The sequence below is a fragment of the Branchiostoma belcheri genome, unplaced genomic scaffold (genome assembly GCF_001625305.1).
Source record: "Branchiostoma belcheri isolate BF01 breed outbred unplaced genomic scaffold, Haploidv18h27 scaffold43, whole genome shotgun sequence".
Lineage (NCBI taxonomy): Eukaryota > Metazoa > Chordata > Leptocardii > Amphioxiformes > Branchiostomatidae > Branchiostoma > Branchiostoma belcheri.
Window position 1 is genome coordinate 170,665 of NW_017804054.1, and position 17,848 is coordinate 188,512.

The 17,848-nt window shown below is 42.2% G+C and overlaps 4 protein-coding genes across 5 annotated transcripts; 1 reads left to right on the forward strand and 3 right to left on the reverse strand.

The window, feature by feature from the left end:
• Positions 1-741: 741 nt before the first annotated feature.
• On the reverse strand, positions 742-3,887 carry LOC109478290 (transcription factor A, mitochondrial-like). Its single transcript, XM_019779758.1, has 7 exons — positions 3,784-3,887; positions 2,840-2,979; positions 2,515-2,627; positions 2,175-2,282; positions 1,879-1,971; positions 1,440-1,496; positions 742-1,181 (listed from the first exon to the last, which is right to left on the reverse strand). Exons 1-7 carry the CDS (start codon positions 3,861-3,863, stop codon positions 927-929), a joined length of 846 nt encoding a protein of 281 aa, XP_019635317.1. The 5' UTR covers positions 3,864-3,887; the 3' UTR covers positions 742-926.
• A 1,010-nt stretch (positions 3,888-4,897) lies between these two features.
• LOC109478294 (stress response protein NST1-like) lies at positions 4,898-6,827 on the reverse strand. The gene is made up of 4 exons (XM_019779762.1): positions 6,292-6,827; positions 5,683-5,987; positions 5,272-5,529; positions 4,898-5,074 (listed from the first exon to the last, which is right to left on the reverse strand). The coding sequence occupies exons 1-4, from the start codon at positions 6,425-6,427 to the stop codon at positions 4,934-4,936; spliced, it is 840 nt and encodes a 279-aa protein (XP_019635321.1). The 5' UTR covers positions 6,428-6,827; the 3' UTR covers positions 4,898-4,933.
• Positions 6,828-7,504: 677 nt separating this feature from the next.
• LOC109478288 (cation channel sperm-associated protein 3-like) lies at positions 7,505-11,092 on the forward strand. Its single transcript, XM_019779754.1, has 8 exons — positions 7,505-7,681; positions 7,948-8,115; positions 8,308-8,511; positions 8,803-8,988; positions 9,174-9,326; positions 9,497-9,592; positions 9,927-10,084; positions 10,598-11,092. Exons 1-8 carry the CDS (start codon positions 7,589-7,591, stop codon positions 10,683-10,685), a joined length of 1,146 nt encoding a protein of 381 aa, XP_019635313.1. The 5' UTR covers positions 7,505-7,588; the 3' UTR covers positions 10,686-11,092.
• A 139-nt stretch (positions 11,093-11,231) lies between these two features.
• Positions 11,232-17,643, reverse strand: LOC109478289 (nucleoside diphosphate-linked moiety X motif 13-like). 2 transcript variants are annotated; one of them, XM_019779755.1, is made up of 9 exons: positions 17,313-17,643; positions 16,690-16,943; positions 16,122-16,247; positions 15,653-15,764; positions 15,312-15,460; positions 13,136-14,934; positions 12,152-12,316; positions 11,863-11,927; positions 11,232-11,636 (listed from the first exon to the last, which is right to left on the reverse strand). In XM_019779755.1, exons 1-6 carry the CDS (start codon positions 17,581-17,583, stop codon positions 14,719-14,721), a joined length of 1,128 nt encoding a protein of 375 aa, XP_019635314.1. In that variant the 5' UTR covers positions 17,584-17,643; the 3' UTR covers positions 11,232-11,636; positions 11,863-11,927; positions 12,152-12,316; positions 13,136-14,718. The 2 variants fall into 2 exon arrangements, with proteins under 2 accessions (XP_019635314.1, XP_019635316.1); XM_019779757.1 differs by lacking the exons at positions 15,312-15,460; positions 15,653-15,764; positions 16,122-16,247; positions 16,690-16,943; positions 17,313-17,643 and having other exon boundaries at positions 12,152-12,313; positions 13,136-13,332.
• Positions 17,644-17,848: the final 205 nt, after the last annotated feature.

Genomic DNA, 17,848 nt, shown 5'->3' on the forward strand with positions numbered 1-17,848 from the left:
TACTTCATCTGGTTTAAAGCTTAACAATACTCATAGCATAAAACAGCAAAGGACAAAACATGCGAGATTTTAATACATTGTAGATCCATTTAGTTTTCAGAGCTGCACTAGCTGCTTTGTGTAGAAAGATCACTTGCCTGAGATCCAGATGTTTAAGCTTTAATCTTAAAAAACTTTCCCTACAACATTTTAATTGTTAACTGGCCCCCAAGGCTACAACATTGCACACCTAGAAGCAAGGAGTGGCATCAATATGCCTATAAGCCAAAATATGAGAAGCAAGAGTTGAAAATGATTGTAAAAATAATAGAAATATCCACTGCTCGCTCTTGACTATAACTATTCCAAACAGCTTTTCTTCTTTCTTGATATACTTTGACATAACACTACACTTGGTAAATGTACGAGTCCTGTCAGCTTAATGTTAGTTACTACATTATTAAATGGTTTTTGTTCAACACACATCAACAAGTGTTGAACTCATGTGGCAGTTCCTTCTTAATTAGCAATGAGTTAATGTGACCTCTTGTTTTATTGGACACAGTGAAGTGGACTGGTCTGCCTTTACAAGTACAATTAGAATAAAGAGGTATAAATCTATCCTCTATACTAATGTTACATGCAAAGAGGCACACTTTTTAAGTAGACTCCTTTTCAGTTGTAGTCAAGCAAGTCTATCGTGAATAGTTACAGTTTGCACATATACAAAGCTCAGTACAAATCAATGTTGGACACTACTTAACATTAGAGCTAATGATAACATAGACAACTGTTTAGTTGTGGTGTTTAGTTTGGCCCCAAGTTTCACTCAAGTAGAAAATACTCTCATGCCCCCCCTACCCCTTCCTGAAAGCTTTTCAGTCATGTCAGTTGGCTATCGTTTACTTTGAGTTACATCTTACTAGGTAATGACATAAACATTGGCACTATGGCCACCTAGGAGATGACAACATTCCTGGCTTCTTCTTAGCTGCTAATTTTGCTGTTGTCCTCTTGGCTGTCTTCTTGGCTGCCTTTGTTGCTATTGTCTTCTTTTTTGGTTTCTTCTTCTTGGCTGTAGTTTTTTTAGGCCTGTAGCCCCTGACAAGTTCCGGTCTTCCCTGTTCCACCATTTTCTTCTCCCAGGCCTGCATCTCTGAGTCGTACTTCTCTTTGGCCTTACTTGCTTCAGACATGTACTTCTGTAAGGAACAATGGTGTGGTTTAGTCATAAGTTAAGATTTGGAATTATGGCCACATGACATACATTTACATAGCTGGAAATACTGTAAATTCATTCTTTTGCATGGAAAGATGAGATAGTGAAAGATACAGGACTTATAAGGTCAAAGAAAGCAGAGTGTAGGACCCTGAACTGTGCAATATGGAGGAACCTAACCAAGGAGAGGTAGGCAGAACTTGAGGCTAGTGTAGGATTTTGAGAAGGAAGCCTTCCCCACCTGTTTCTCAGCTTCAGCTAGATTATTCCACTGTCCCTTCATGTCCTTCATCTGTTGCTGTAGGGAAGAAGAATTAGAATATGAGTAAACGTCCTAGTAATAGTATAGTCCTAATCTAATCTATTCATTTAACCATTCAAACATCCAAATCACATGGCTTGGGGGAAAAACATGGGCAGCCTGAATCGTTATGCAGTAGGAGGGGGAAAGGTTTTCTCAGTGTTTTCAGTTCACAGTTGAACCAGTAGTACAGTAGTAATACAATGGAAATGCATATTTGAAGTGTCATGATTTTGCGATAGAGAGATAACCATGAAATCATGCGACATAGCGAGGCAGATTCATCAGTAGGCTGATGTTGGCCTCCTCAACCTGAAGAAGAAGACTGCAAATGTTTCCTAATCTACAGTAGGCCAGGTTGTAAAGTTGAGATCCTTACCGCCATGTTTCCTGAACCTCCAGACAACATGTCCTTCACAAACAGCCCGTAGCCATGAGGAGGCAGCTTGGGTTTACCCAACTGGTGAAGCTCCTGTACAGGGGAAAGGGCGATCAGAGATGGCAGACTTCACTCCCTTCTTATAGTTCTATACCAACCTCAGTGCAGGTATGAACGTTGTAAGAACACCCAACGTTACATGTAGTGGGCAATTTCTTGAGAAGACACTTTGCTGTATCATCTAGCAAAATAAGATCTTGAGGATTTATAATTTAAAGAAAGTATTTAAGACTGACCTCCCTTCTCCTCCTGTTCTTAAGTTTCTGCCTTCGCTGTCTCCTGCTGTCCTGGTACTCCCCCCACTCCTCAATGGTAAAGTCCGACTTGAAATCCTCGTACTCAGACTGTGGAAAGACAGGACACATTCGCAGAAGTCAAAACAACACATGCAGGTGTGATGCCCATATTTCCACTAGAAATACGACCAAGTTGCTGTGAACACTTGGATCTTTAATCAAATGAATAAAGCAATTATATAGCAAACAAAATGTGACAGTGTCAATTCAATTACAATTTGGTACAGAAGATGCAATTTAAGTTTTTTTGTCCACAATCATCAATGTTTACTTCCCCCACCTTGTACTTCTCTCTCTCTGCGGCTGCTTCTGTCACGTATGGCTGTTTCTCGATGTCTGACAGCTGTTTCCACAGCGAGGCACAGATGCGTACAATCTCGTTCTGCCCAGCTCCTACATCACAAGCACAACATCAACGACTACAGTTCCAAATAGGTAAGCAGCTGTGATCAACATGAACATGAGGAATATATATTAGAAGAAAAATCTATATGAATTTTTATTTGGTGATCCCTCAAGGGTGTGGGCATTGCTCAAGTTCTTCTCATACAGTACCTGAGAAGTTGTGTATATGTAGTACTGAGACAATAGTTACTATATCCCACCTGGGTTCTGTGACCTGACAGATGGCATCTTCTGGTTGACATAGCGGATGTAGGCGTTGGCCGGCCTCTTGGGCGGGACGGGGAACTTACTGGAGCTCTGGACGAAACAGCGCGAGAACTGGAGCAGAGGTGCGGCAGGTCTGAAGTAGAATGTCAGGTTTCAGTCATATATTTCATGATGATTGAACACAAGTAGTATGCAACTACAGTATATAGATTATAGCAATGTACACTATGCTATTGACTCTTGTATAGAATTGTGATTATGATCCAAAACAAGCTGCTTCCAACAAACAAATGATGGTTGTTTGATTGATTGATTGATTGATTGATGACAGACACAATGACAAATGGCCTCTGGCAGAACAAAAAGAAACTGCACACCAAAACAAACATCCACAATTCCACATCTAAGACTTTAGATCTGTAGACAGGCAGAAATGCATGGACGAATAACAATAACAAATGAAAAATTGGCACAAAATGCTGTACAACATCACATATGGGAACAATTCCATCAAATTTTGGTCTGCAAATGATGACATCCATAAAATTTAATTTAGTCCGGCCCAGAAAACTAAAAAGGAAGGGGGAGGGGCACATGATATGGACAGCTGGGATGGCAGTTTGACAAGTCACCGATAATTCCACCGAAACCAAGGCTCTCGTTACATAAAAATAACACACACGAATGTCTTCAGAGGTAAAGTTTCCAATGAATGAGGGGGGAAAGTAACGTTACATCCTTGAAAGCAAATACAACGAACCGATTGGTTGTAAACAAAAACAAAAAGCGCGGGCTTTCCCACATGCCATGAGTCACCGTGTCAGATTCTGACTCTAATAATGCAGTGATTTCCACTATATCTACATCAAACACGCCAAAATGGCACATGGCAGCTTTCTATAACTTGTTCGGAAGGTGGTGTAAGCGTTTCACCTACCTGGCACCCAGCGAAACGGATGATTTTGTCCCCCAAAGGAGGTACTGTACTCCGAGCGTCAGTTTTGTGGTGGCCGCCATTGTTCAAATGACTTATGCCTTGTAACAGCGCCACCCTACGATTCAAACGTAACTTGCATACTCGAGCTGAAGACGCAGACTTACTTTGCACTTGCAGTTCGTTGTGGAATCATAACAAATTTCCGGGCAATTTTGAGTTGAGAAGGGCCTGAAAACGTTGTGCTGAGTCACTGAACCAACAGTGTAAGCTGAAAAATTTAACGCTACGTATAATCCTAACGTTAACGTTAATATACGCAGTAACGTTTACGTGTTCTGGCCATGTGACCCGACCATGTAACGTGTTAACGTTACTGGCACTTGATACCACCATGAAGACTAGCCTAGGTACCATCTGGATTTTTGCTCCGCAACGCTCGAAAAAAATGTGTCTACATAAAGAAAACGATTAATTAAGATACTAGTAGCTAAAAGACGACATGGGGCTCGCTATGGAAAATGCTGCAACAGCAGCTTTATTCTTATCTGCTGAACAACTTGGTGTGAAGAACAGTGCGGGTAATAAAAAGAAGCCAATGTTGTAATTTTTCAACTGACCATTTGATCACAACAAACCATGTTAAAAGGAACATATCTTTTTTTTTTACTTTTGTACATTTTTCCAGTCAAACAACCTGTTTCAAACTTAACAGTAGATAACCCATGTAACGTTAAACATATGTATTTTTATCAACACATCTGTGGACTTTGATAAACCCAGCCCAGCATAAACGTAGTCATGGCCTCGACATAACTCGTCAGATTTAAACCCCCGGGATTGAAATGTTTTACTTTTTCATTTTTCTTAACAATTAGAACCACGTCAGTGAGCTGGTAACTGACAATAACACATTCAGCTTTAAACCTTTTAAACATTCAACCTCTTTGAAGACTCAGAATTAATGCAAAGTTCAGCGTATGAAAGTTTGCTTATGGGCACTATTTCAGACTTTTGCATAACATTTTTCAGTCTAACAACAGTATTTAAACTAGAACAGAAATGTTTTTTTTTGTAGAAATCATTCTCTGTTTCTCTGGTATTTCTAAAACTTCGCGTTCGCGTCGTGCTCTACTATCACGGTGTGATTGAATCACCACGCTCCCTCGTCCTCCCCGTCTGAGGCCTGGTACGTCTCCAGTGGCTCCTCCATGGCCAGATCAGCCTCCTCCCAACCAAGACCTTTCGTCATCCGCGACATACGGGCCTTGAATACGGTCTCGGCCATTTTATCCTGCACCAGGTATGAAACAAAAGTCAAGAATCACCCAAGATTTCATTTTGATCCGTTTCAAAATTATCGATCCGGAAAGAAATTACAAGCCGGCAGATCATTAGAAGACATCATTTTCCCCTTTATTGAAGCCAGTTACAATAAAGCCTTAAATGCTGCCCTTCTACATGTTATTGAACAGTAGAGAGAGAACTTACCCTCCTTCGTTCAGCTGCTAACGCCTGGCGCTTCTCCATGGCGGCCGCTGTGGTCTTACGTTTTGCCACACGCTCTCTCCGCTCATCCAACCTTCTCTCCAGCGCCTGCGCCTTTGCAGGGTCCCGGGCAGCAATGGCATCGGTATCACTGGCTGAAGAAATAACAAACACCGTCCCGGTGCTCTTGTTGGCCGCTGTTTTGGCCTTGATCTTGGCGGCCCTCTCTGCCAGCCGGCGAGACCTCTCCTCGAGCATGGCCTGTTCAGACAGATAAAAGACAAAGCGAAGTTTAGCTCAACGCTTCCAATTCACCTGTGCCCTTAATCGTTTGATTTCACCCACCGTTTCGGCTTCCCTTTGACTCCTTCATCATTGCTTTTTTTAGATTCGAAATGATTTCGTATAACCCACCTGTCTTCTACTGGCGGCTTCGCTGAGTTCTTGCCTCAGTTTATGGCGTGATCCCGCCGTTGCCTTTTTCACTGCTTTCCTCCTTTCCTGGAGGTTCTCTTCCAGTTTCTCCAGCCGGACAGGGCGGCGTGGTGGCGCGTCGGGCTCGGGGGCGGGCTGCACGACCAGCACCTGGAAAGCGACAGAGTCCCCGCGGGCCTTGATCGGCAACACTCCCTCTTGCCGCAGTTCAGCCAGAACGTCCGACTCAGACTTGCTCGGCCTCGGCTGGGACATCGGGGGCTGTGTGGTCACCAGCTTGCATTCTGGAATAATATGGAATGTGTTGAAATGTAGTTAGAAAAATGTAGTTAAAGGTGACGATACCATATCTCACAGAGATGAATAAGACGTCGTAAAAGAAAGCTATAGGATTCTTTACTAGTATAGAGTTTTAAAATTATCTCTCCCTCTCTCTCTCTCTCTTCACCAAAGTCATCATAGACCCATATCATTTTGAAAGAAAAGGAAGAAAGCTTGACACAGCGACAGCGCCTTACGCTACGACTACTGAACAAGTACAACAAACATTAGTTCACCCAGCGTCCTCTCACGCACGCACGGACTCACCGGTGGTCCCGCGGTCCATCTCCTCTTCTCCCGGCGCTCTTACCTCCTCTACATGTTCCTCCTCTGCCGGAGACACTTTGTTCGGGGTTTTAAAGCAGCAAAGGCAGCTTGTTACGGAAATCAGAAAGTCCCACATCGTGCGTGTACGTCTAGTCGTCACGACTCTGATCAGTGGAATGGGACTTCTCAGTGGAACGTTGTTGTTCTAAACGCAGCTTGGCAACACGTCAACGTCACAACTGATGGGGACGTCTGGAATGTTCGACCGAGGGACAAGGAGAGGGGGGTAAGGAGGATTTTAGCGCAAACCGTCATATAGCCTCCCTTTTGATGTAACAAGCAAACGACAACATCATCAGGTGATATCAATTAATGGAGGTATGAAAGAGAACCGTTCTTAAGGATATCATTTGTGATGTCAATGGTGAAACTACGCGTTAATTCTGTATCTCAAGAAATGGAAGGGTACTATTGGTCAGGGACAACACCCCTTTCTTGTCCGTTTATATATAGTCGAACATTCCAAACTTCCCATCTCCAGAACGGGCGTCAGACGAGGGCGCGTGGTTCTAATTCAAACATACAACGCGAAGTTATGAGAATAGCTGGGATATTGGTTTATTTAGAAAAACACATATCTGTTCTGTCTACTGGCTAACAAAAGTTTTTAAAATGTTCTTGCAAGCATATGCTGAAGTTCGCCCGCTGAATTTTCAAAGAGGTAAAATGTTTTAAAATGTTAACAAAAATTGACTCTTTTATTGTCAATTTATATCAGCATACTAGTAGATTCTTCTTCATTGTGGTAGGGTATATCACTTGTTGAAAGTCACCATTGAGTACATATTCAGCCTGCATCCTTTATTAACATATAAGACTGCAAGTCGAGGGAGTGCCTTGCTGAGACAATAATTTTCTGCTCTATCGCTAGCGCTGAGAATCCGAAAATTCATGCGCGCGTGCCATCGGATGTCATCCATATATTCAAATCAACATGACTTTATAGTAATACATGTTGTATATCTTATACTGTCCTTAATCACTCCAATAACATCATTATACTTCTTGTTCCAGAACAAGACAAACGTTGTATATAGAACTTTTATTACGACATGACCAGTTACCCGGTACCCCAGGAAAATAAGAACAACAAACAAACGTAATCTATCCTAAAGCTTGCGGATCAGTAGATGTTGTAAACTTGTTCGCTCTGCCTACAATATTAACGGCTAACTAAATGCGGACGGGCGAATTAAAACTTGTGAGTTGATTCGACATTTGAAGACAAAAGAGAAACATGGCGGCTGTACCGAGCAATTTCGGTCCCGAGTTAGAAGATGATGAGGAAGAGAGAAAGCGGTGCGACCATCGTTTCCAGCAAATTATAAAGGTACACCGACGGCTCTTGTTTAAGATTGGTGGAGAAAATTGTAGATGTGGAATCAAAACACGTGGCAGTCTGCAGAAAGCTAAGTGTAAGCTTATGACAAAAGTGTATGTATGCGAAGGCTAGATTGTCGGTAGTTAACGTTAGTTCTGGTGTCAATACTCGTATTCCGAACCTGTCCATGGTACTGAATTCTTTCTTACGTCACTTCCCCCCTCGCCTTCTCTCTCCCTGGCTAAAGTGGTGCAATATTTCATCTTTTGTTCCAGAAAATCACGGAGTCGGGCTGGTTCAACGGTTTCATCATGTTCGTGATCTTTATGAACGCCGTGTTCATGGCGCTGGAGACCAGTGCCATGAAGGTGACACACCGTACCATGTTGGAAACCATGGACAACATCTTCCTCAGCATATACAGTGTTGAGATGGTTCTAAAGGTACGAACATTCTTCAGATAAACGTGAAAACTTATAAACTATCTGGAAAAAAATATTTGCTGTTATAAAAATCAATCGATATTAATCGAGTTAATTGATAGATGGGTCACAGAGAATTCGAAGCCACAATCTCTTCGACCTGTTACGAAGAAACTACCTAGTGTCTACTTCGAATTCATTTTTTCCCCATAGATCTACGCCGAGCCGAAGAACTACTGGTTCAGCGGCTACAATCTGTTCGACTTCGCGATCGTGATGATCTCGTACGTTCAGAACATCGTCACGGCCGTGCAGGACGACCCCGAGGGCGGGAACTATTTCGCCATCCTGCGGGTTCTCCGCGCCATGAGGTCCCTCAGGACGCTCCGAACCATCTCATTTGTGCGAGGGCTGCAGGTGGGGAGACGTTTGTTTCGGGATTCGTTGCATATACCAACGCAGAAAAGGGATCGTGGGTCACAGCTAGCCTCTACCAGGCCGAGTTCGGCAAAATGTACTCTTTAGCGGACCAACTCCCTCGGCATGTTATCTCTCTATTTGGCAATTTCTAATCTTTCCAGCCACCTCCTGAAGCCTGCTAGAGGCTAAGTTATAGCTGCGCACGTACGGACACATCTTACTTCAATACTCCGTCAGAGGCCACTACTTACCTCCTTTTCACGGAGTACTAAACCTTTATCATTCCAGGTTCTGGTGACAGCCTTGGTGGAGACCATCAGGTCAACCGTGGTGAACATCGTCCTCCTGCTCCTCCTGCTGATGTTTCTCTTCGGGATCATGGGATACTACTTCTTCGGTTACCCCAACCACGGAGACAAGCAGTACTGGGGGAACCTGGGCAGAGCCATGCTGACGCTGTTCGCCTATGTTACTGTGAGTTGCAATTGCTTGGACCGTTGTTACCTCTGTGTACGGAGGTTTTGCTTTCGGTGTGCCTTTGTTTCTCGCTTGTGTGTCCGCACGTAACTTGGATGCAGCAGAGTCACAGAAAGTGAGGGGGAATGGTGTAACCGCAGACTAACAGGAAGGTCTAAAAGAAAGGTTTTGTTACCTTCTAGGTGGATGGTTGGACAGACTTACAGGAGAAACTACCGTCGTCCAGCGCGATCTATTCCATCATTTTCATCTTCCTGGGACACTTCATCTTCACAAACGTCTTCATCGCCGTTATCATCATGAATATTCATGAGGCAACAGAGGCCTATCAGCAGGTAGGGGATTCTTCGGTGGTTAGATCTTAACGTTATCTATCTACGAATGATTTAGCCAGGTATTTTGGCCAAGAATAACTTAAGAAGCTATGGCTGGATTGTAATGACATTTGAACGCAAAAGGCAAGTCGGGTTTAGTTGACTCATCGGCATTGCTTTACCGTATCCAGGAGAAAATGGATGAGAAAGAAGCAGTCGTCGCGCAAAAGAAGGAGTACATGCTACAGCGCCAACACGAGGAGATTCAAAAACTCATGGAGAAACAGGTAAGTACACTACTTAACATTCTCAACATAAACATCTCTCCTGTCTATTATTTTCACCCAAATTACTATAAATGAATGAATGGACAGATGAATGAATTGACTAGAAAGGTAACATTTGCAAAGCAAATGCATATGGTCTGCTCTGTTAATTCTTAATCAATCACATTCATATATATGATCAGACAGTCTAAATCCCTCCTGCTATATTATTGCAACCATGACCTCATTTGTTTGGAGAAGAAGAAGAAACAGAGCAACAACAATACTAGTATTGTCTACATATAGTAGTTCCCAACTTTATTTACCCCCCCCCCACCCACACACACTACATTAGAAAGGAAGCCGTTATGCAAATTTCACGGAGATGGCGGCCCAGTTTGAGAAGACCCTCCGTCACGAGGATTACGTCATCATGGAGGAGATGTGTGCTGACCTGATGTGGATAGAGACTTACCTGACGTCACTAGACCACCAGGAGAACACCCTGTACAGGTATTTATACATCAGTACTTCTTTTTTAAAAACTTTTTCAACGGTACAGAGGCTTAGACTGAGGAAGGGAGACAGAAAAAAAGATGTGTCAAGCTACCCACGACAGGTTACTGCCCAAGTGCTCCCGCCAACCCCACTCCTGACAACTTGACACATCTTCCGACATGATGGTGTCCAGTACAAATATAGAGAATGTTAAGTTAAATCAGTCACCTACGGGACACCAATATGGCAGTGTCCTTTCCATATACAGCCTCTTGAATCAATTATTGTCATCTACAAGTGTTAATTTTTATTTCATGGCTCAAGTATATAGGGAAAACTTTACATAGTTTTGTTTAAGTGCATGAAAGATTAGTTTTTAGCCCATTGCTCAAGCTTTTCATCACAACGATGACCTTCCAGTTTGCTATTTAAAACCAGTTTACTGAATAAATGCAAACAACACATTTAAATGCAATGAGCAATTTACTGAGATCAATGAAATGACGCCTCCTGCCGTTTACCTTGCAGGTTGCAGCAGCTGCACTATGAGATGGCCCAGGTGCTGGTGCAGTACGCAGAAGAAAGACTTGCTGAAGATCCAGAGAATATGTCTTAGGCTAATCTTTGTCGTACCTGTCTAAAATCCAAGCATAAGGATGCAATCTTCACATAACATTTATGCACATTTTGTTGAAGCAATTTTGTTCCTTTTTTGTAACGTAACAAACGTTCCAAGCTATGATGGATTCATTAATTGACATGTAATGTACAAATGGTACCTACGTACACTTCGTGTAATTTCAGTATTCATTTTTCTATCCCAGACACTCATCATTATGCAGAAATACAGAAAGTCCAAACCCATGTACACAATAAAGCTTAAGAATACATTTTGCTTCAGGGTACGGAAGTATTGTCTTGGGTGGCTGAGCTGTATGTTTGTGTGTATGTTTGTCCGAACAGAGTAGGTTGACAGCACATGGGTCGATGGCATTAAAAGACCAGGCACAGGAAATAGGACGAATTGGTTGAGAGCACAGGGGAACATCGACAGGGAAAATGGTCAGGCAGAATCAAGAAGTGAAACATTCAGACACGGGAAATGGGGCGAACTTAATGGTCACGAAATCGCAAAATACTTCGCGCAAGTCTGGAATCTCCGTTTTCTTGTTTATTTAGAGCCAGAACCCACAGAAATGCGAAACAGGTGATATCTGAACGTCTCCCGACAGAAAAAACGTGAATCCTAGCTAGCCGGACGGGTTATGCTTAGGTCACATTTCCAAACCGGGGCCCGGCCGGGCTGTTTGTACGAATGAAAAGTTAACTATTCTTATCAAGAATATAGAGAAATGGAGCCCATGATTGTTATTAAGAACTTTTCGATGTTTTGTTGTCTTCTGTATCGTAGTGTTCGTTCCCAAAAGCTGCCCGGTCGGGCCCCGTATGGGAATTGTGACCCCAGCATTAGTCCCACGGTGTTAGTCCAGGTGGTACACGTTCTTCACAGCTCTCATGTTGACCTTCTTCTGTTCGCTGTCTCTCTGTCTTTCACGATCCAAGATGGCTAAAATATGAAGACATGGGGGAGTAAACATCAACCTTAATCTACATTTTAAAAAATCATTGATCTATTGATTGAATTTTGATTTATCATTAGATTAGATCTTGATCTTAGCTAGTAAATTTATATAATGACTACCAATCCTGACATGCTTGCCCACCGCTTGCATCACATGTACAATAGGCGAGCTTGGCATGGATAGCCTCGTTACATGTAAGAAAAGCCTTACCAAACTCGAAAGCAGGAATCCCTTCCAAAGTAAGACAGTGATTCGCCTTGACTGTTCTTGGTGGGCTGAAATAGAGAACGCCGTTGTCATCAAAGACATCCAATGTACTTTCATGGCGGCAAAAAGTTTCAAAGTCAATTTTCTGGTCATTCTTTTCATGTTGGAAGTAGAATCGATCCTGTACGCATGCCGCATGTTGATATACGCGAGGCAAAAATAATGGAATATTCAAATAAAACCAACTAAACAAACGTACACTTGAGAGCCAAAAGAAAAGTTGGATACTGACATACACCCGTCGTCCGGGCTGGTCATCTCAGACATGGAGATGCCGCTGTCCTTGTCTACCAGCTTCTCACTCGACTTGACTTCCACAAGCGTGTCTGAGGGACTCTTGGTCAGCGGCTTGCCGTCATGACCCAGACTCAGTACCGCACGTTTACGGTTCAGTCTGCTGTAATGTAAAGGTAAAGGCTCCATAGCCTTATTGAAGCCGTATGGGCTGTGGGTTGTTATTCCACTGTATCTAGGGCACAGTATATTGGAAGGCCAAGCTCATCCCCCTCCTTACCGCCTTTTACCTCCCCAATCGAAGTCAGGTACGCTTTCCCAAGGACACAAGTACGCTTTCCCAATGTAGCCCGCCGCGCCGCGTGCCTGCCAAGCTGTCAGGTGTGTTACTCCAAAGAATACAGATACGGATAAAACGTCTATCCAGGAATGCAAGGGCGAACCCGTGACCACTCATATCCGCTAGGCTAGACAGTAGACACACTGTCTTTCTACGCCACTTTTGCTGCGCGGGGGACGATCATAGTAAATCATATTTAAAACACGCGCACAGTGCAGGCAATGTTACGTGGACGAGCGTACAAAATTTACGCCACATATTTTGTGGTGAGCAATAAAACCAGCGCTGGATGAGGAGTGAAAAAATAGATTATACACCTCCATAAAGTGAGGCTTGTATTCCTTAATAACCTTTACTTGTTACTCACATTCTTTAACCCTTGACCACTAACTTATTCAGATTCCTAAGTACATGTACGTTCTAGAACAGGGTGGCAAGTGAAAGCAACCAACAGACTGCGTACATGCAAGTAAAGTATCACGTTTATCCGTTACCTCTACCAGAACTCAGAGAGCAGTCAAAACGAGCTTTAACTTCAAGTGCAGCTTTGTAAACTTCTTTTAAAAAAAATTCTACGCCCCTCCCCGCCATAAATATTCACATTCATCCTTAGTAAATTCGTTAAACATGACCGGGACTTACACGGGGTCTCCACTTTGGAATTTCTCCTGCGAGCACTCGTCTCCTACATTGACCTTCGACATGACTTCAGCGATCACCAAGCTAAACGAGATGTAGATCAAAATAATTGTGAAATTTACAGACAGAAGAGGCCAGGGCCCCTTCGTGGCGTGGTGAAATGTGTGTATCAAAATTATGTGATTGTTACTCAAAAAGCATTCTAAAGGGCAATTGTTCCGCTTTGTTTGTCGTCATTATGACTTGTGAGTATGATCCTGAGAACGAGAACTATCATGACGTCACAAAATATTATAGTGTACGAGATGGATGCACTCCAAAACAAGAAAGACATCGGGAATTTCAAACATCCGGTAAGTATTTTAGAGTTTCTGGGAACTTTTGGCACTGTCAAAGAGCTGATCTGACGTACTTACTTCCAATGGGCCTAGTACTCGAACAGAGACATTGTTGTGAGTAAGCCATTATAAGTGAGTAACTGTCCTGGGTGGAGCAGTTTATAAACTTCCAAAACTTTGATAAACAGGTAATGACAATGTGTTTGCTACCAGAACTTGCATCTTTTTATCCAAACTTACTAAGTTATGAGACTAAAAATGTGTTTGTTACCTGTTTCACTACAAAATGTAAATTGTGTGCAATCCAAATTTCATCTGCGATAGCTGGTGATTACAATATCCGAGATGCAAAAAAGTACATACAAAATTCGTAGTAGTATTTGTGTAATGAATAATGTTGAATTTCATTACATCAATTTAATATGATTAACTGGTATACTAAAACAGAGCAGAGTGGAGTAAGTTATTTATATAGAGCAATGTTATGGAGTAAATAAAGTTATCATCATGACTTATATAGTAGTCATCATGATTGAGCAAATGAGATGACTGCTGGCATGTCCAGTGTCCATGTCCATGACTGCTAGGAGTTCATCAAATCCTGTTTTTACACATGTACATGTACATGTCAACAAATGGCACAATTACAAACCATGATTGCCTTGTGCTCTCACACCTTCATTTAGTATTCAATATTTCTTGAGGTAGAATTTACAAAAATTTGAGAGGTTGATGAAACTTGAAATTTGGTTGTTCTTATAGCTAGATTCCCAAACACAGTTATCTGTATTATTATTATGTACTTAATTTTTTCCTGCAAGAGATGGTGGGCAGCCTAGAATGGATACCCAAAGTAAGCTGGGGTTAAAAGTTCAGCTATGCATTGATCACTTTCCATGCTCAAAATATGCTGTAAAAGTAAATCAAGTATAAAGGGAACTTTTTCAACTCAAGTATTTGAGGTCAAAAGAGTGCTATTGTATCCATGATAAATCATGGATCTGGATGCAACAAGCACCCTTTGTTATGTTGTTAGTGGTCGTATATGCCTGAGGAGTAGTAGTCTCTACTGCAGGCCATACAATGTTGTTTGTATCTGTTCTCGAGCCACCAATCCTGGCTTCTCCAATGTCTGTGCTGCTGCTACAGTCAGACTCCTCACACTTTGAGTCTCCTCTCTTAGAACTTACCCAGTTGCTGGTTATATTTCTTCCTATGTAATGCCCTATCCTGATGTCTAGTCATCATTCAAGGAAATTTTCTCTTATTTATCTTAAACTCTACCCAGTTCTTAATGAGTTGATGAGCGATGGCTTCGCGGGGTGGTAGCCACAGCGGGACGGACTCGGAGGTGTCCTTTGACTTGTTGAATCCCAGGGGACCTGCCAACAAGCCAACCTGAACCGCCGGCAGACTGAACCACTTGGCATCCTCCAGCTCATTTTTGTCCAGGTCTATATTCCACTGGAACCAAAGTAGAGGATGGTGACACTTAGTGACAAAATATTCTATAGTCATTTTTGTTATTTAAAAGCTAAGTTAACCAAATTATCCATGCTGCCTAACCTGGTAACCTATACAAATTTGGTGCCAAAAAGCCTCTGCATAAAAAAACTGTGTGATATATTCCCCTCACATTGAAGACTGTTAACCTTATTGTTAACATCATACATATAAATGTATATAAGTGAAACAAAATCATCATCATCATTGGTCTTCCTCGAGGTGCAGCAAGTGAAGTTCTGCTTCCAGTACTTCTTGTCAGTCATTGCAGACAAACACAAAATTTTTAATGTGGTGGCCTTGGGCTACCTGGCAGGATTGTAAGAGTTATTTTATACCTCCATAGACTTGACAGATGCATAACAGCCAAACATAATGGAGCTTGCTGGGAAGGGCCAGTGTTGGGAGGACATGTAGGAAACAGAGTCCACCTCCAGTCCAACCTCCTCAGCTACCTCCCTCCTCACCGTGTCTTCCAAGGACTCTCCTGATGGAGAAACGAAGTCAGACTTGTCACAATACTGTAGAAAAACTGAACAATTCTTCAAGATTTCTAGAACAGTCAAAAAGTCATTGGAACTTTTTTATGCCTTGTATGTATACAATATTTTGCACACGTACAAGACATTCCACAATGTAGTTGAAGAACTTACATGCAGTAATATATAATTATACATACCTATGTCACAGAAGCCTGCTAGTGCACTGTACATGCCAGGTGCAAACTGTTTCTGTCTGGCTAACAGACAGTTATCCTCGTGGGTCACCAGGACAATACCCACTGGGGCCATCTACACAGATGTACAAAATAGATGAGTATTACACAGTAAACAGTAAATACTACGGTACATAAATTTCAAGGCTACATTTAATGACTTCAGTACAATTGCAAACAGGATATTCATAGGATAGTTGTGCATGGGACCTACAAAATTCAGATATCTTGTTAAGGAAATTTGTGATGTTGGTTCTATCAACAGTCTGCTTAAAAATGGTGTCAAAATCATAAGACAACACTGACAAATGTGACTTCTATGATACATATTACATACTGTCTACAGCCATCTTGTCAGTATGCCCCTAGTACTGTACTTGGTAATGAATTCTACTCCATGACAAGTCTTCAAAAAATTAAAGAATCTATGTACCTGAGGGTAGTGTTCTGCCTCACACCCTGAGCATCTACGTTTGCTGCCTGCCAGGTTCTTGGTGGTGTTTCCCCCACATTGTGAACAGAACTGGTGGGAGGCGTGCCACGATAGGAGAGAATGAGCCTGAACAGACATCAAGAAATCAAAGATGTAACACCTACAAAATGTGTACAGTATCACAATTTATTACCTTTGCCCAGAAGGATATGTTTTTCAAGAGCATTTGTATTTGTCTGTCTGTCAACATGATAACTCAAGAAGACTTAGAAATGACTGTCTTCACATTTGGTAGGTGGGTAGGTGTTGATGATACGTCAGGTGTCAGGTGGGTAGGTGTTGATGATTTGTAATGTTTTGTACGTTTGTAATATAAGTATGTAAATATGAATGTGCAGACCACAGGAAGAATAGCCTCTTATGAGGCTAATTGTGGATCTGAATAAAACTGAAAAAACTGAAACTGAAAAATACGTGTACCTCAAAATGATTAGATTATTATCTAAGCACGAAAGTAGCACGAAACTGACAACAGAAAATGATGCGACCACTGCCTACAATCTTTTACCTGTGACATCACTTGCCCCTCTGCAGGTGATACCACAAACAATGCTTTACGGATGTTGAAAACAGAAGCACCAAAAGTCTCCTCTACTTGTGTCTGAAGGTCAGAGGACACGTCTTTTGTCCCAGCGAGCTTCTTGCTGGAAATGTTGAAGGCAAACCTTGCTGTGGGCTGTTCGCTACACCCGTTCAGCAAGATACATTGTGGTAGGATAGCTTCTGGATCCATTCTAAGTTGAAACAGCTTGTGCATCAACTCTAGGAAAGAGAGAAATTCAACTATGAAGAAAGGCAGACGCATGAAATAGAGTCAAACCTGTACAAGTGACCACTCACAACGACCACCTGGCCAATGTGACCTAGAATGCTTGCAGACTGTTTACATACCATGTGCTGTTAGGCTCGCCCCTGGGCCGTTGCCAAAAGTTTTGTAGGATGCCCACTGCCTCCTGACCCCATATCCCCATGGTGTTGGGATTGGGCCATCAATCAAGCCTAATGTCTAGGAATTTCGCCCCGCCCCACGTGACACCACATTCCTTCCACATTTATTTTAGGTCACTGAAGAAATAACTAAGAACAGATCATAGTGATCATATTTTTCAATCAATATCACACAAGCCTTACCGTTTGTCTCCCACCACGGTATAGTTAGACCTCTCCTCCCAGTTGCCTTCACCAAAAGCGGCTTCAAATCGTACAGAACTGTGAACACAGCGCGCTCCAGCGCATCTTTGCACAGATCGTCGTTTTCCTTGAGTTTTTGAACGGCCCTGATGTTATGGACGTACGTTGATGTTTCTCGACACAGCCTCCTATTGTTGGGTAACGTCATTAACCTTTCTAGTGCCCGAAAGGACCGGGAAAAACAGGGGAAATGTCTCGTTAAACTGTACATTTTGGTGTTTGCCAAAGCAAGTCCAGCTGTGGAGTTCAAAGGTTAAAGTTAGTAAATATATCCCATCACGCTTTGCCCTTAGACGATACCACTACTTCACAGTGGGTAATTGTCTATCGAAAGTTCTAAGTTTAATACTAAGTTTGATATTTATTAAAATCAACACTCTTCAGCAAAAAAAGTTATAATCAGCACAGATAGTCATAATATTCGCTATAAAATTGTCGATGTTGCTATCAAGCGTGATACAAGATTCCTTATTTTA

Bases quoted from the DNA above. Each gene is read 5' to 3' on its own strand.
- LOC109478294 (XM_019779762.1), bottom strand. From the start codon at position 6,427: ATGTGGGACTTTCTGATTTCCGTAACAAGCTGCCTTTGCTGCTTTAAA. The intron at 5,988-6,291 runs GTGAGTCCGTGC...ATATTATTCCAG, and splicing joins GATGGACCGCGGGACCACCG to AATGCAAGCTGGTGACCACA. The intron at 5,075-5,271 runs GTAAGTTCTCTC...TACCTGGTGCAG, and splicing joins TAGCAGCTGAACGAAGGAGG to GATAAAATGGCCGAGACCGT.
- LOC109478290 (XM_019779758.1), bottom strand. From the start codon at position 3,863: ATGGCGGCCACCACAAAACTGACGCTCGGAGTACAGTACCTCCTTTGG. The intron at 2,283-2,514 runs GTGGGGGAAGTA...GTCTTTCCACAG, and splicing joins CAGAGAGAGAGAAGTACAAG to TCTGAGTACGAGGATTTCAA. The intron at 1,497-1,878 runs GTAAGGATCTCA...TCTTCCCTACAG, and splicing joins GAGGTTCAGGAAACATGGCG to CAACAGATGAAGGACATGAA.
- LOC109478288 (XM_019779754.1), top strand. From the start codon at position 7,589: ATGGCGGCTGTACCGAGCAATTTCGGTCCCGAGTTAGAAGATGATGAG. The intron at 8,116-8,307 runs GTACGAACATTC...TTTTCCCCATAG, and splicing joins GTGTTGAGATGGTTCTAAAG to ATCTACGCCGAGCCGAAGAA. The intron at 10,085-10,597 runs GTATTTATACAT...TTTACCTTGCAG, and splicing joins CAGGAGAACACCCTGTACAG to GTTGCAGCAGCTGCACTATG.
- LOC109478289 (XM_019779755.1), bottom strand. From the start codon at position 17,583: ATGTACAGTTTAACGAGACATTTCCCCTGTTTTTCCCGGTCCTTTCGG. The intron at 15,765-16,121 runs GTACATAGATTC...ACATCTGTGTAG, and splicing joins AGGCAGAACACTACCCTCAG to ATGGCCCCAGTGGGTATTGT. The intron at 14,935-15,311 runs GTATAAAATAAC...CTTTGGTTCCAG, and splicing joins CATCTGTCAAGTCTATGGAG to TGGAATATAGACCTGGACAA.